At 40.8% G+C, this 13,149-nt stretch overlaps 1 protein-coding gene across 1 annotated transcript in view; it reads right to left on the bottom strand.

The window, feature by feature from the left end:
- Positions 1-13,149, bottom strand: part of ARNT2 (aryl hydrocarbon receptor nuclear translocator 2) — a 99,626-nt gene that overhangs the window by 27,416 nt on the left and 59,061 nt on the right. The window contains exons 8-9 of the mRNA XM_055002599.1: positions 3,639-3,715; positions 285-419 (exon numbers count right to left, since the gene is read on the bottom strand). Of these exons, the coding sequence (XP_054858574.1) occupies positions 285-419; positions 3,639-3,715 (212 nt within the window). The remainder of the gene's footprint in view (positions 1-284; positions 420-3,638; positions 3,716-13,149) is intronic.

Genomic DNA, 13,149 nt, shown 5'->3' with positions numbered 1-13,149 from the left:
ATAAGCAGCCAGGCTGTGAACTTTTGAATTTAATGCAAAATAAATAACAATCAGTACTGCACATGTATTAATTTCTGCACAAATTCTCACCGATTTTACCTCTCTAGGAACCAACTTACTTCCTTTAGGAAGCACTACCTGGCTATCCCTTTGAGAGCTGTGAATCTGAAGGAAATATAAGAAGGGGCTGGACATAAAGATTGACTGGAAGAGGGGGCTGGAAAACTGGTGGCACAACTTCCAGATACTTCGGCTTAAAAAACAAACAAACAGAAAACCCAGACCTGTGGTTGGTAGCCAATGACGCTGATACATCTTGGATCCACAAAGGTGATGATTCCATCTGAGTTGTGTCGGGACAAAAACTCCGTAGGGACAGACATTCCATTCATGTCCATGCAGACCGGGGAGCTAGTAACCTGAGAGGAAGAATGAGAACTGTTCAGCTAAAAATAAGTAAGGAACAAAATAAGGAACAAAAGGTGCCACCATCAAAAAGGTCCTGATCTCAAAAGTGGGGACAGCTGCAAAACGGCCCCTTATATGGATCTCAAGGGCTGGGCAACTTTATATAAAAGTTCTCTGAACCAAGATGCCTTATAGTAGCATTTTATACCTTTGGAACAAGATCTCCCCAAACTGAATGAATGGAGCAGAGAAGAAAAGTCAAGATAGTTCTTAAGGTATGCCAGGTTCAAGATTTTTAGGGCTGAAGAGAAAATGCAGAACAATATACAAGTTCAGAGACTAACAGTTTTATTTAGCAAAATCAAAAAGAGTCCAGTAGCACCTTTAAGACTAACCAATTTTATTGTAGCATAAGCTTTCGAGACTCACAGCTCTCTTCGTCAGATGCATGGAGGGCTCATCTGACGAAGAGAACTGTGATTCTCGAAAGCTTATGCTACAATAAAATTGGTTAGTCTTAAAGATGCTACTGGACTCTTTTTGATTTTGCTACTACAGACTAACATGGCTAACTCCTCTAGTTTTATTTAGAACTGCATTCAATTTGTTTATTGAGTTTTTGATTTTAAATTGAATTTTTAAAATGTATTTTATGTCTGCCTTCAGCTGCGTTGAGTGCCATAAGGTAGAAAGGTGGATAATAAATGTTTTAAACTAACTAATATTTGTGAGTCAAAGCCCACTCCGTCAGGTATCAGGAAAAACAGGCGTACATTTGTCCTGCTTTTTCTCAAATGTGCATTCTAGCACATATTATCTGGGGAGAGAGAGCACCGATTGTTCAACTGATCTCAGAGCAGAGGATGTTAATGAAATCAGCACTTTCGGATCCCAGCTCAAAGCAGGAATTCTTTTTTTCTGCGACCTCTCCTCCACACCCTACAGGGGCCAGATGGGCTTCCCAAGCAAGACGGCACGTACCAAGTTTAGTTTAATTTTCCCCCAACGGCTCAATGTGCCAAGACACCAATCTGAGGCTCAAAAAGGTCACTGCCTTCCAGCAGGGAGATTTACTTCCTAGAGAAGATGAGTTCATAATTTATGCCCCCTTTCCAGGCTTCTTTGCAATTAAACCGGCCCCATTCTCATTGCATCCTCCGACTTCTACTGTCATTCACAGCATGCTTGATGTCAGACATGTGTGACTGCTCCATGTGCAGCGAATGGTCTTGGTGGACAACAGTTTATTTTGGCAGCTGTAGCGTCTTGTAAGCCCCTGCCACTTGCCTCCTCTCCTCCACTTCTGAGTTTTGAACAACAAGCAAAAGTGCAACTCAGACTGCCAATACAAAGCACACACCAGCTTGCAAGGAAGCTCCACTGATATTAATGGTCTAAAAAGGTGGATTCATGCATTGAAGGTTTTAGGTGCACTCTTAAAGAATTATGTTGAGAAACAACTTTGGCATAAAGTTATGCTCTGTGTAAGCTGCACACAGAACATGGCAATTGCGAGAGCAGCATCTCTTTATGAAGCTGACACATCCAGGAACCAGACTGGCATTCCCAGGGCTGATCCACACCATAAAAAGACCTCACAGCCACCACGTGGACTTTGTATCAACCATGTGATGTGAGGTTTGAGCCTCCAAGATGCATGTGGGCCCTAATTTTGGCCACAACTGTTTCAGCTCTCTTCCCCTTACCATTTTTGTGTCCTGAAAACAGCCCTAGAGAGCCATTATTTGTTCCAGAGGTAAATTGATGTAGCTATAGCTACCTGCATGCTTCTCCATCAAAGCCCATAGCAACTTCGGGGGCTGTTTCAAGATGCGAAAATAGCATTGTGAGGAGAGAGGCCAGCGCATCTTCTACCTATGTGCCACATGCCACCAGAACTGGGCCCACCTGCTCATCTAGAGGTACAGAACTCCCATCACGCATCTGATACCAAGTCCTTCTGGCATCCATGAAGGCTTTGCATCACGCAAACTGGACCCTGGGGACATGAGCTTGGGCTTTTTGAGATCCACAGGACACTGTTTTTCCACAAGGGCAGACTGTCTTCTGAAAACTATGATTGACTAACATTCTCTCTCCTGCACATTAAATGACTCATTGCATGGGAGATATCTGATCAATTTCCCTGATGTTTCATGTTAAAAACCAGCTGCCATGGTGCATGCGGAATTTAAATCAGTGCTTGTGACACGGGATTGTCTCCCTCCACTGTTTCCCCTCAGAAATCAGCCCTTCCACAGCTATTATTTACCTGAAGGGGAACCCAAGCATATAATACACGCCCCCCCACCACCACCGAGGAGTTTCATAATGAGAGGGGGGATTTCTATCAGGAAAAACAGCAAGCAAACACACACAACAACAACTTTCTTTTTAACAACAACAATTTTTAACTCCAGAGATCTGATCCCATTTATTCCATGTGATGTGCTGCGACTGCTATTATATCAATGTATGGGAAAGTCTTTGCTCCCTGTTAATGTGTATTTGAAAGATTAATTTTTAGTCTAGACCAGAGTTGTATGTGTTGGGAAATATGGATGGAGGGGGAGGGAAGAGTACGTTTGTTTTTTTAAATGTCATGTGGGGAAATGCTGAAGTGGTTTGTTTACTGACAGTGGAGGGACTGGATTGGAAAGATGTGGGTTTTTAATTGAGACTGCCAAACTTATAGTTACAAAGCAATATAAAAGTACTGTTTGTATACATAGCAAATTGGAAGCCCTTGATGACTCTGTGAATGGAGAAGAAAAATGAATTAATGATCACTCTATGTAGTAAGTAGTAAATAAGCCATTACAAGTCATGAATAACAAGAATAAAAAGATCAGTCTATGTTAAAATGTGGAGTTGGGATGTTAAGGAGACGAGATAAGATATTAAAGGAAAAAGGAAATTAATTAGACCACAAGCTGATTGATGTGAAAAGGATGAAGTGTCATAGGGGAAAAACTGTAATGGCTAATAATATGAGTTAGTTTTCTTTTTGTGTAGGCCACTCTAGGCCTTTATTAGTTATATATATTTTTCTTTTCCTTTCTGTTCTCTCTTTTAATTTTTCTATAATAAAATAAAAAATTAAACATTAGAAAAGTCTTTGCCCCCATTAAACTAGGTTTAGGCTATTAGGAAGCTAGTATTGTAGGATTAAGACAACAGTCCGCAAGGTTTATGTTGACAGAAATGGTTTTCACAAAGACAGTCTTTACCTGAAGCCTCCCGATTGCCACCAGACAATATTTGCTGCCTTGCCCCACATCTGCATCCTCTTCTGGGATGGTCATTCCTGAAATTTTTTTAAAAATCCCAGTTACGTCTAGTAAAAAGAAATCTTTTGATTCATATCTCGTCTTCTCTCCAAGGAACTCAGAGCTTGAAGCATACTTGGCTTTTCTTCCCCCTTGCTGTCTTCAAATAATTATTAACTAGCTTAAAGTTGCCCAGTAAGCTTTACAGTTGAACAGAGATATGAAGTCAATTCTTCTGCCTCCACATCTCCACCATACTGCACTCAGTTCCAATGGTCACACTTGGATAGTACTTAGAGACCACTTACGAATTACAGAGATGAAACACAGATTTGATCCTGTGAGCCATTACCATGAAACCAGGTTCAGAGAGGCAGGAAGGCCGAAGTTTCTCTGTTTCCTATTCTGCCTTCCTATTCTTCACTCTAAACACTGTCAAAGCTTGGTACAGAGGGAAGAATGATGAGGTGGCACTTACTGCCTATCCAGTACATTTTTATTCCACCAAGGAAAAAAGGAGTTCAGAGAAGCCCCCTTCCTCTATCTTATCCTCACAATCCTGATTGCCAGCTCCAAGTTGGGGAATTCCTGGAGATCTGGGGGGTGAAACCTGGAGAAAGTGGGCTTTGGGGAGGGAAAGGACCTTGGCACGGCATAATTCCATAGAGTCCACTCCCCAAAGTAGCCATTTTCTCCAAGTGAACTGATCTTTGTGGCCTGGAGACCAGTTGTAATTCTGGGAGATCTCCAGCCATTACCTGGAGGCTGGCAACCCTACTTAAAGCTGAGAGAGAGTTTGACAAGCTTATGGTCACCCAGCAAGCTTCACTGCAGTGCGGGGAATTTGAACCTGGCTTTCCCATACCCTAGTAGAACACCGTAACCCAGAGGTCCCCAACTTTGTTGAATTTGTAGGCAATTGTTGAATTTTGAGAAAGAGTCATAGGCGCCACTTCAAAATGGCTGTCTTGGGAGGCAGGGCCCATCACAAAATGGCCGCCACAGTGAGGCAATCACATAATGTCGGGAGGTTTCAAGACAAGTGCGCCCCTTTGGGGGACAGCTATTTCTGAATCGGTGCTCCCTACAGAGACAAACCCCTCCTGGGCTCTTCTGAAGCACTTCCGGTTTCAATGACACAGAAGAAGGCCAAGACTGGTGCCTTGCTTTGGGGAAGAAGAGAATGGGCATCAGGAAACACAAAAGCAGGCACCATGCTGGGAATCACAATTCTGTTACATGACTTAGAGAAGCTGGTCAGAAGACAGCTACTAGGCAGTCACACCTTTCTGTGTTGTCCTTTTCTTTACCTCAAGAGACTCTAAAGGCTCTCATGAACTAGTATGCTGCCCCTGCCAGCTTGTGTGGGGATGATCCAAACTTCAGAAGTTGGCTATTGCTGCCACAAACTCATGCACATTTGCTCGTTACATTGGCTTCATCAGGGCATTTGCACTCTTTTACTGTAAAATAGGACCAAGAGCTCTGTTTCTTCTAAAAATCCCCTCACAAACACATTTCCTCATACTGGAAAGAAAGCAGCAGACAGAAAAACAAGTGGGTGTTTGATTTTTCCCTTCTGTTTTTTTCAACTGATTTAATGGGACTTAATCTTATAAACATGAAAAGAATACAACAGCATTTCAGAAGACTATTTTCAGCTCTTCCGAGTTGCACAAAAAGTATTCTTTTGGTCCATAAGCACTATCTATTCCACTAAGTCTTTAAGTAATCAAATTTCCGAAGCCAAGTTTTGGAGCCGTAAACTTCCTACACACGCTTGAGAGATTTTAAGCTATTTAAAACCCTTTCCCTGAGCTGTTCAGACTTGCGTCACAGGAGAGTGATACATCGCTGAAAAACATACTTTGGCACATTAGGTTAACCAAAAAGTAAGCCTGTGTTTTGGAAGCAATTTGATTTTCACATTCTAACATCTTCTATTCTCCCCATATGTGGTGTGGGGAAAGTGAATAGGGCAGTTTGCACACTTACTTCTGAGCACATGTGCACATAATTGAATTGTTAAAGAATACATATGTAAACAATTCAATAGAACTACAGTGCAATCTTATGCGGAATTATACCATTCTGAACCCACTGATTTCAATCTAGTTAGAAGTACATAAGGATTGCACTGCTAATGTATTGGATATATATGCCACATTTAATTTTTAGAAAAAGTGATGTTGGTATTCACGTCTGGAAACACCCCAAGTCCTCCTCTTGGGCATGGGATCTTTTCAGTGGTGAGGAAATGCCCCCTGCACCTTCTCAGGGGTAATTTACCACTGTGCCGTACGTTTGTGGGTTGAGCTCAGACACTGAACTCAGATGCTCTGACACAAAGGAAGTACCTATGCACATTATCAAAAGCATGTGTGAAAAATTGTTCAGATAAAGAATGCTTGTTTGGCCTGCGTGGGTCATATTAAGAACATAAGAGGCCTGCAGGTTCAGACCCACAGTCCATAAAGTCCAGTATCATGTTTCCAGCGGTGGCCAGTCAGATGCTTCTAGGAAGCCCATCAAGAAAGAATGAAGGCAATCCCAAATGTTAGAAGAGACCTTATCAACTCTCTCCTGGTGGCAGCTAGGAGTGCAATAGCAACCAAGTGGAAAGACCAATCTCCACCTACTACAGAACTTTGGTTTACAAAAATCTGGAACCATTTGATAATGGAAAAAATAACTGACAATCTACATCAGACGGAATATCAATCTTCGGGATCAAACTTCTGGGAAAAATGGATCCCATTTTACGAATTCATAGAAGCAAGAGATCTGCAACCTCCCTCTTCACACCACTCATTGTTAATGTATTAAAGTTGAAGCACTGTGTTAATATTTGTAAATGCAATGTATTATATTGGTTTGTTGTTTGATTATTGTTACAGTTCTAAAATTGAATAAAAATATTAAAAAAGAAAAAGAAAGAAAGAATGAAGGCAAGAATCCTTCCCTATTGCTTGTCCTCTAATAGCTGGTACTCAGTGGTAGACTGCCTCTGAACACAGAGGCTCCATTTAATCATCATGGCCAAGAGCCACTGTTATTGCTGTGGTGAGGTATCTAAAGGATGGGAAATGATCCTAACAAATGTGCTCTTAAAACACATCACCTTTCCTCGCTATTTAAGGCCGTACACCTTAAGCTAAACTCTGGAAACTATTACATTTATAACCTGCTCGCCTTATAAAGTTTCAAAGTAACTTACAAAAGTGAATGGTAGGGGGCTTGCTGACTCAAGGTGACCCACTTAGAACCAATATTCTTGGTAAATCTCTGGGTTTAAACATATCTTCTAACTTCAATTTTCATGCCAAAAAATGAGAAATATTTTCTGAGAAACACTTGGTACAAATATATTCACCTTTTTGGCCTCATAATTCCCCTCCCCACATGGTTATTGCTTCCCTCCTCTTCCTAGTTTAGCCCTATGGCAAATACCAGCCAATTTGGGATCATAAAGTTCACAGGCTATTACTATGCCATGTAGCCAGTCAAATTTGGTGATGTCAACTGAGAGAAGGACAAAAGAAGGCAACCTAAACGAGGTGCTTATTTGCAGAAGTATGTGGCAAATGCTCTCAAGTAAAGACAAACTAATATGACCAAAGTTTAAAATTAAATCAAGCTGAGGAACGAAAGTCTTGATGGTATTTTGTGTGTTGGCAAGAAAAAGGCGTACATTTGGGTTTCTTTACATGCAAGAAACAGACAAAATTAAAGCTATGCAACATACAGGAAAAAAATTATTAGCTGTGCTACTCTGTCAAAAGTATGAGTCACAAGAAATAAAGAATTGGCTTGGAGTTAATCTATATGTGATTCAGTAGATTGTTAACCTTACAAGACCAAAAATATGCCAAAACATAATCCGGTCACAACTGAGGTGTTGTTATTGGTAAAAGTCCACAGTCTATATTCTTGCCTTGGATAAAAAGATTTTTCTTTTCTCCTTGAAGATTCACGCTTTGTAAATTGACCTACATTTTCAGAGGATTAACATTTTCTTGGCATTACACACACACACATACACACATACACACACACACACACACACACACACACACACACGTATGTATGTATGTATGTATGTATGTATGTATGTATGTATGTATGTGCATGGTTTTATGGGCACAGTATAAGGAATCAAACTGGTCTTTACTCAATTCTGTTAGAAAACAAACAGAAGCACAAAATCCTGTCCTATCAAAAAACGTGGTCCAAGGAATGCAAGTTTGATCCTTCAAACAGATGGAAAATGATTTGGAAATCGCACAATTTTCGAACAAATATTGTAAACATAAAAATGCAAACCCTAAAAATGATTTCCCACTGGTATATGACCCCTGTTAAGCTACACCACATTAATCAGTCTCAGCCGGCTAACTGCTGGAAGCAATGTGGAGAACCCGGCACATACATGCATTGTTGGTGGGGTTGCAAGTTTGTTAGCTCATTTTGGGATAAAATAATTGAAGAACTCAAAGTTATAACAGGGCATTCGATCTCAAAGACTCCCGAAATAATATTATTAAACTATTGGGAGGACCCAGGGATCCCACCAAATAGCCTAAACCTTATTTATTCACTTTTGGCACTAGCCAAACTATCAATAGCTTCACAATGGAAACAAAAATCTGCCCCTTCAATAGCTAGTTGGAAATCTAGAATCTGGGATCATTTTATCATGCAGAAGATCACCGAGCAACTGAAACAGAGGGAAAATCCAAATTATAAATCTTACTTCCTAGAACAGTGGCTTCCACTTTTGGAGTATATGACTAAATAGGAAAAATGGACAAATAACAAGGTGAAACAAGACCTCTACTTCTCTATGGCCTATCTATAAATACAGAACAGTCTCTTTTAAAACTATGAATTTGGCTTATGTGACCTATTTAACCTTCAACATAATGAAATTCAGCTACCGAACTTAGGAGATGTGAAAACTTTATTTCCCCTTTTGTTTTTGCTATATAGTGGGACCGAGTTACCGGCAACTGTTGGACCGGTACCGGCCGATTGTCAATTGTAGGCTTATGTTTCAATGTTACCTGTGTATTGAAAAAGTTTATATGTTTATTGAATGTATGTATGTTATTGTTCTTTATTTCCTGTTTATTATGAAAAAGTTATAATTACAATAAAATATAATTAAAAAAAAAACTGGTCCATGCTTTTAAGCTGGGAAGAATATGCGGTCACTCAAATCAACAGTAAATATCTTTAAAGAATATAATACACAACAGGAGAAAATGAGATCCTTCACAATCACTAATATCTATCTAGCTGAGCAATTTTAATGACTCGTTTCAGCTGGCTGGGTGAGCTATTCTATTTACTTATTGTTTCATATTTTGGGACTGCTGGCTGTTCCTTACTCTACAGGCTGAAATCCAGTACCCAGTTAGGCTGCTTCAAAACCCAGTGGATTTGATGGGATTTAGATCAACTTTGCTGTGAGCAGGACAGCCGCAACAGTGGTTGTCATTCGATTCAGTCCGGATTAAACTGCAGACTTCTTCACTTAGCAAGCAGCCCACCTCAAAAATAATAATGGGGAGAGGCAGCATGGCTAGCTTATCTTCCACTCTCTCCTTCTGAAGAGTTCTGTAATATCTGTAAACTTGTAACAGTTCACCAAAAGGAATTACTCTGCACTGCAGAAAGTCATTCAAACCGTTTTGTTTTGTGCTCTGACAGGGTGACGGTGCATGTTCGACTAACGTGGTTAGTGCCCCAAATGTACCAATTCTTCTGGATGGGGAATGTCAATGTTTGAATAGTCCCCCATGCAAAAAAACATATGCAGTACAGTTTAAAAAAAAAAACCCTTACACATCAAGATTGCAGTTGCCAGCTTCAGGTTGGGAAATTCCTGGAGATTTGAGGTTGGAGCATGGGGAGGGTGGAATTTGGGGAGGGAACTCGGCTGGATATAATGCCAAAAGTCCACCATCTAAAGAAGCAGTTTTTCGTCAGAGGATCGTAATTTCGGAAGATGTCCTGGAGGTTGGCAACTCTTATGTAGTTTCCAGCCCTGCTGCGCTTGTTTTCTACAAGCAGGGAGATGGTTTTTAAAGGCAGAGGGATCATGCAAAACGGCATCTGCCCACTGAAACTTAAATTAATACCACTATTACTACCACCTCGGGATCCTACCATCTCACTGTGCAGTATTTGTAGGCCAGCCCTGAAGGAAAAAATGTAAAGCAAAAGAATTGAAATTCAGGCTAAAGGCCCACAAAAACTTCACTGCTATGTTTAGCAACTACCATAAACAGAATCTGAACAGCTAAATACAAAAAGATGTTGAAGGAGCTGCCTGAAAGGGAAAACTGAACAAGAAATCCAGATTTCTATATTATCTGACACATTATTTTTGGGGTTTTCTGTGTGGGACGTGCACCGGGGTAGTTTCCTTGATGGGAACACTAGTTCTGGGTTTGATTTAAATACTTATAAAACTTCCAGCATGCTCATACACACATTCTCTCTCTCTCAAACAAATATTTTCCATTGATTGTTATGCGATGAACAGAAATGATTAGGAAAAACACATCATATGGACTGCATAAAATTTCATTTCCTTCAGAAATACGAGAATCCTCAATATGAGGGAGGTGGGGAGGAATAAATACTTGCTTAAATTAAATTTAAAAGCTAAAATAGTGAAGAGTGGGGTGGGGGCTATTCAATTTCTATATTTCACAGGGCCTATTAATGCAACAATTTATATGCGGTAAGATGCAGCAAACTGAAAATGCAAAGGCTCAAATGGGGCACTTTCCAACCTATTCAGAATGTTCCAACAGTGACTTTCATTGTTTACCATAAAACATATTGCGCATCAGATCCTAATAAAGTAACTTGCTGATTATGGATTTTCCTGAAACTATTTTTTGGCGTTTCTCTTCTGGGATGTAGGATTTACACCCAAAGTGTTAAATTTATCTTCTGGTGGTTTTCAAAGGCTTCCTACTTCCAGGGGGCTCTTTCCAATGACTCATCGGCTGAAGAATTCGTGCCTGTCTATCACAGAATCTGAACATGTTGTTACAATTCTGTGACAGGTTCTAAGCTCAGACTTGGAAATGAGAGGATAAGAATCCAGATGTGGTAGAATAGATGGTACCTCTTCAGGATGCCGGTTACAGAGAACTACATTTCAGAATGCTCCCATGTTTAAAAAAGACTCCCTGTGAACAGAAAAACAGCACAGCAAGCAGTGGGTAGAACCAGTTTTCTATTGGCAAGGAAACTACTGCAAGTAGAAGTCTTGCAAACCATTCAAGCCTTGCCATTGCATGGCCACCTTGTTCAACTGCATGTGTGAACCAGGTCTCTGCTTATGGAGATTTTATTGCGAGTCACTCTATTGAAGTATTTCTGGAGAGCTCTGGGAATTCCTTGCCCAATGAGGTCTCCCTAACATTCCAGCATCAGGAAAAGACCAGCTTATTTTCATGCCCTGCAGGTTGATTCCTCATGAGTACTAGGTTGTTGATTTTAGGGGTTAGAGAGTCAGACTAGGATCTAGGAGACCCAGGTTCAAAACCCCATTGTGTTATCAAGGCTTGCTGGGTGAACTTGGGCCAGTCACATGCTCTCAGACTAACCTACCTTGCAGGGTTGTTGTGAGGATAAAATGGAGGAGGAGAGAACACTATAAGCCATTTTAGGCCCCCATTTGGGAAAAATGTAAATAAATAAAAATCACTTGTCACAGCAATTTTTTAAGAAGTGTTTTGTTGTATTTGTATTTTGAAATTGTATTTGATTTTGTGAATGAGCTGCCTTGGATAGTTTATACCCAAAGATATAAGAAAATATAAACATTTTCATAAGACAGCTAATAAACTTCCTAGGAACCTCATGGTTCCCTAATACAGTACAAAAGCCTTAGCTTAATGAAGAAGGCCTAGATGAAACCCCATTAGGAAGTCTTAAGGAAGAGCTTAGATTGACCAGCTATTGGGGTGATTCCAACATGGCACCCACTCATCTGTTTCCTGCTTCCCACTTGCTTCTCCACCAAAGCAAAAAGCCAATCCCTATTATCTTCCATCTCACAGGAGCAAGATGCGCTTCAGAAAACCTCAAAAGGGTGCCAATTACCTTTGGGTTTGTAGAGAAGTAGCTGCCTCCATCACAGGAGGGTGGTTGGCTTGGAACATTTTCTAATTCCCACCCCCAAGGCAGCCATTTTGTGGTGGTGGCACCCATTATCATTTCTCAAAATTTTAAAAAGCACCCCCATTCTCAACAATTTTGAGGGCTGTTGGCAATTTGATATTGTGTATGGATTTGGCCAGATGTTATTTTGTCAGTTTGGTGTTACAGCAATTAGCCCCAGGCTCCTCTACGCCTGAGGCCTGATCTCCTCAGGCAGAAACTAACGTTAGGCCCAACTCAATAACAAGTTTGCATTATTTTGTATTCTCCTTGGACCCATAATTTGTCCATAGATCGAAAAAAGCAGACAGAACACAGGTTTAGGGAGACCTCGAGTTTCGTTGGTTGACACAGTGATGCCTGACTGGGCGCTTTATGTCCAAAACATGATCCCCAAATTCCATCAACGAACTTGAAACAATTTTGGCTTTTCTCAAGAGGGTGCTGAGGCAGTCACAGAGTCTGAAGTCATAATGAGGCAGCTCTGGAAACAATTCATTCCACTCCTGATGAGGGCTTCCAATGCCAACGTTCTCTCTGAATGGATATAGGGGAATAAAAGAATGCCTCTCCTCCAGACAAAAAGAGGTGAAAGACTGTGAAATTAGATCATCTGTTTGCTCACTAAAATAAGCATCCTTGTGACTCGTGGCACCAGGAAGAAGGCAAGTTCGGCTGAAAAACAAAAACTGGCGTTTAAGCAGATTTGCTGGAAAGACGGGTTCTTTGCTCCCCGAAACTGGGTCTTAGCTGCCTTACTGTTCAGCAGCTGAGAGTGTAGCCCGACTAATTCGAGGCAAAGCTGTTTGGTTTTATTTAGCTATGAGACATCTGTTTGGTACTATGTAAATAAACAGTGTAGGGAGGAATGCTTGGCAGGAGAAAAAGAGACATGGGTATAAGGGCAGTAGGAACGTTTGTTTCGGAGAGGTCTATTTGTGCTGCGAGCAAGCTAGGACCACAGTTATGAAATCAAAGGGAGGGAGAGCAATTGAAGATCAAGGTCTGGTCTACACGTGCTGCAAATCTAGAAAGTATGGTGTTAGAGTGGACTGCATCACTTCAGATAACAATGTTCTTCCATGCAAAACAAAAATCAAAACCCTTCTACCTAGGAGAAAGATTCTGTCCCATTCCGCTCCCTGATTTAAAAGTTTCTGTTTGCAAGGAGCTTTTTCCATAGAGGATCATTCAAGAAATGTGTTCTCCACCTGCAAGCCAGAAGTGATATGACACATTCCACCATTTCAGTTCTTTACCACCTTATATTCTTGCATGGCCTGAATCC

Source organism: Eublepharis macularius, chromosome 18 (genome assembly GCF_028583425.1).
Source record: "Eublepharis macularius isolate TG4126 chromosome 18, MPM_Emac_v1.0, whole genome shotgun sequence".
Taxonomy (NCBI): Eukaryota; Metazoa; Chordata; class Lepidosauria; order Squamata; family Eublepharidae; genus Eublepharis; species Eublepharis macularius.
Note: the sequence above shows the minus strand (reverse complement) of the source record. Positions and strands in the feature narration are given on the sequence as shown.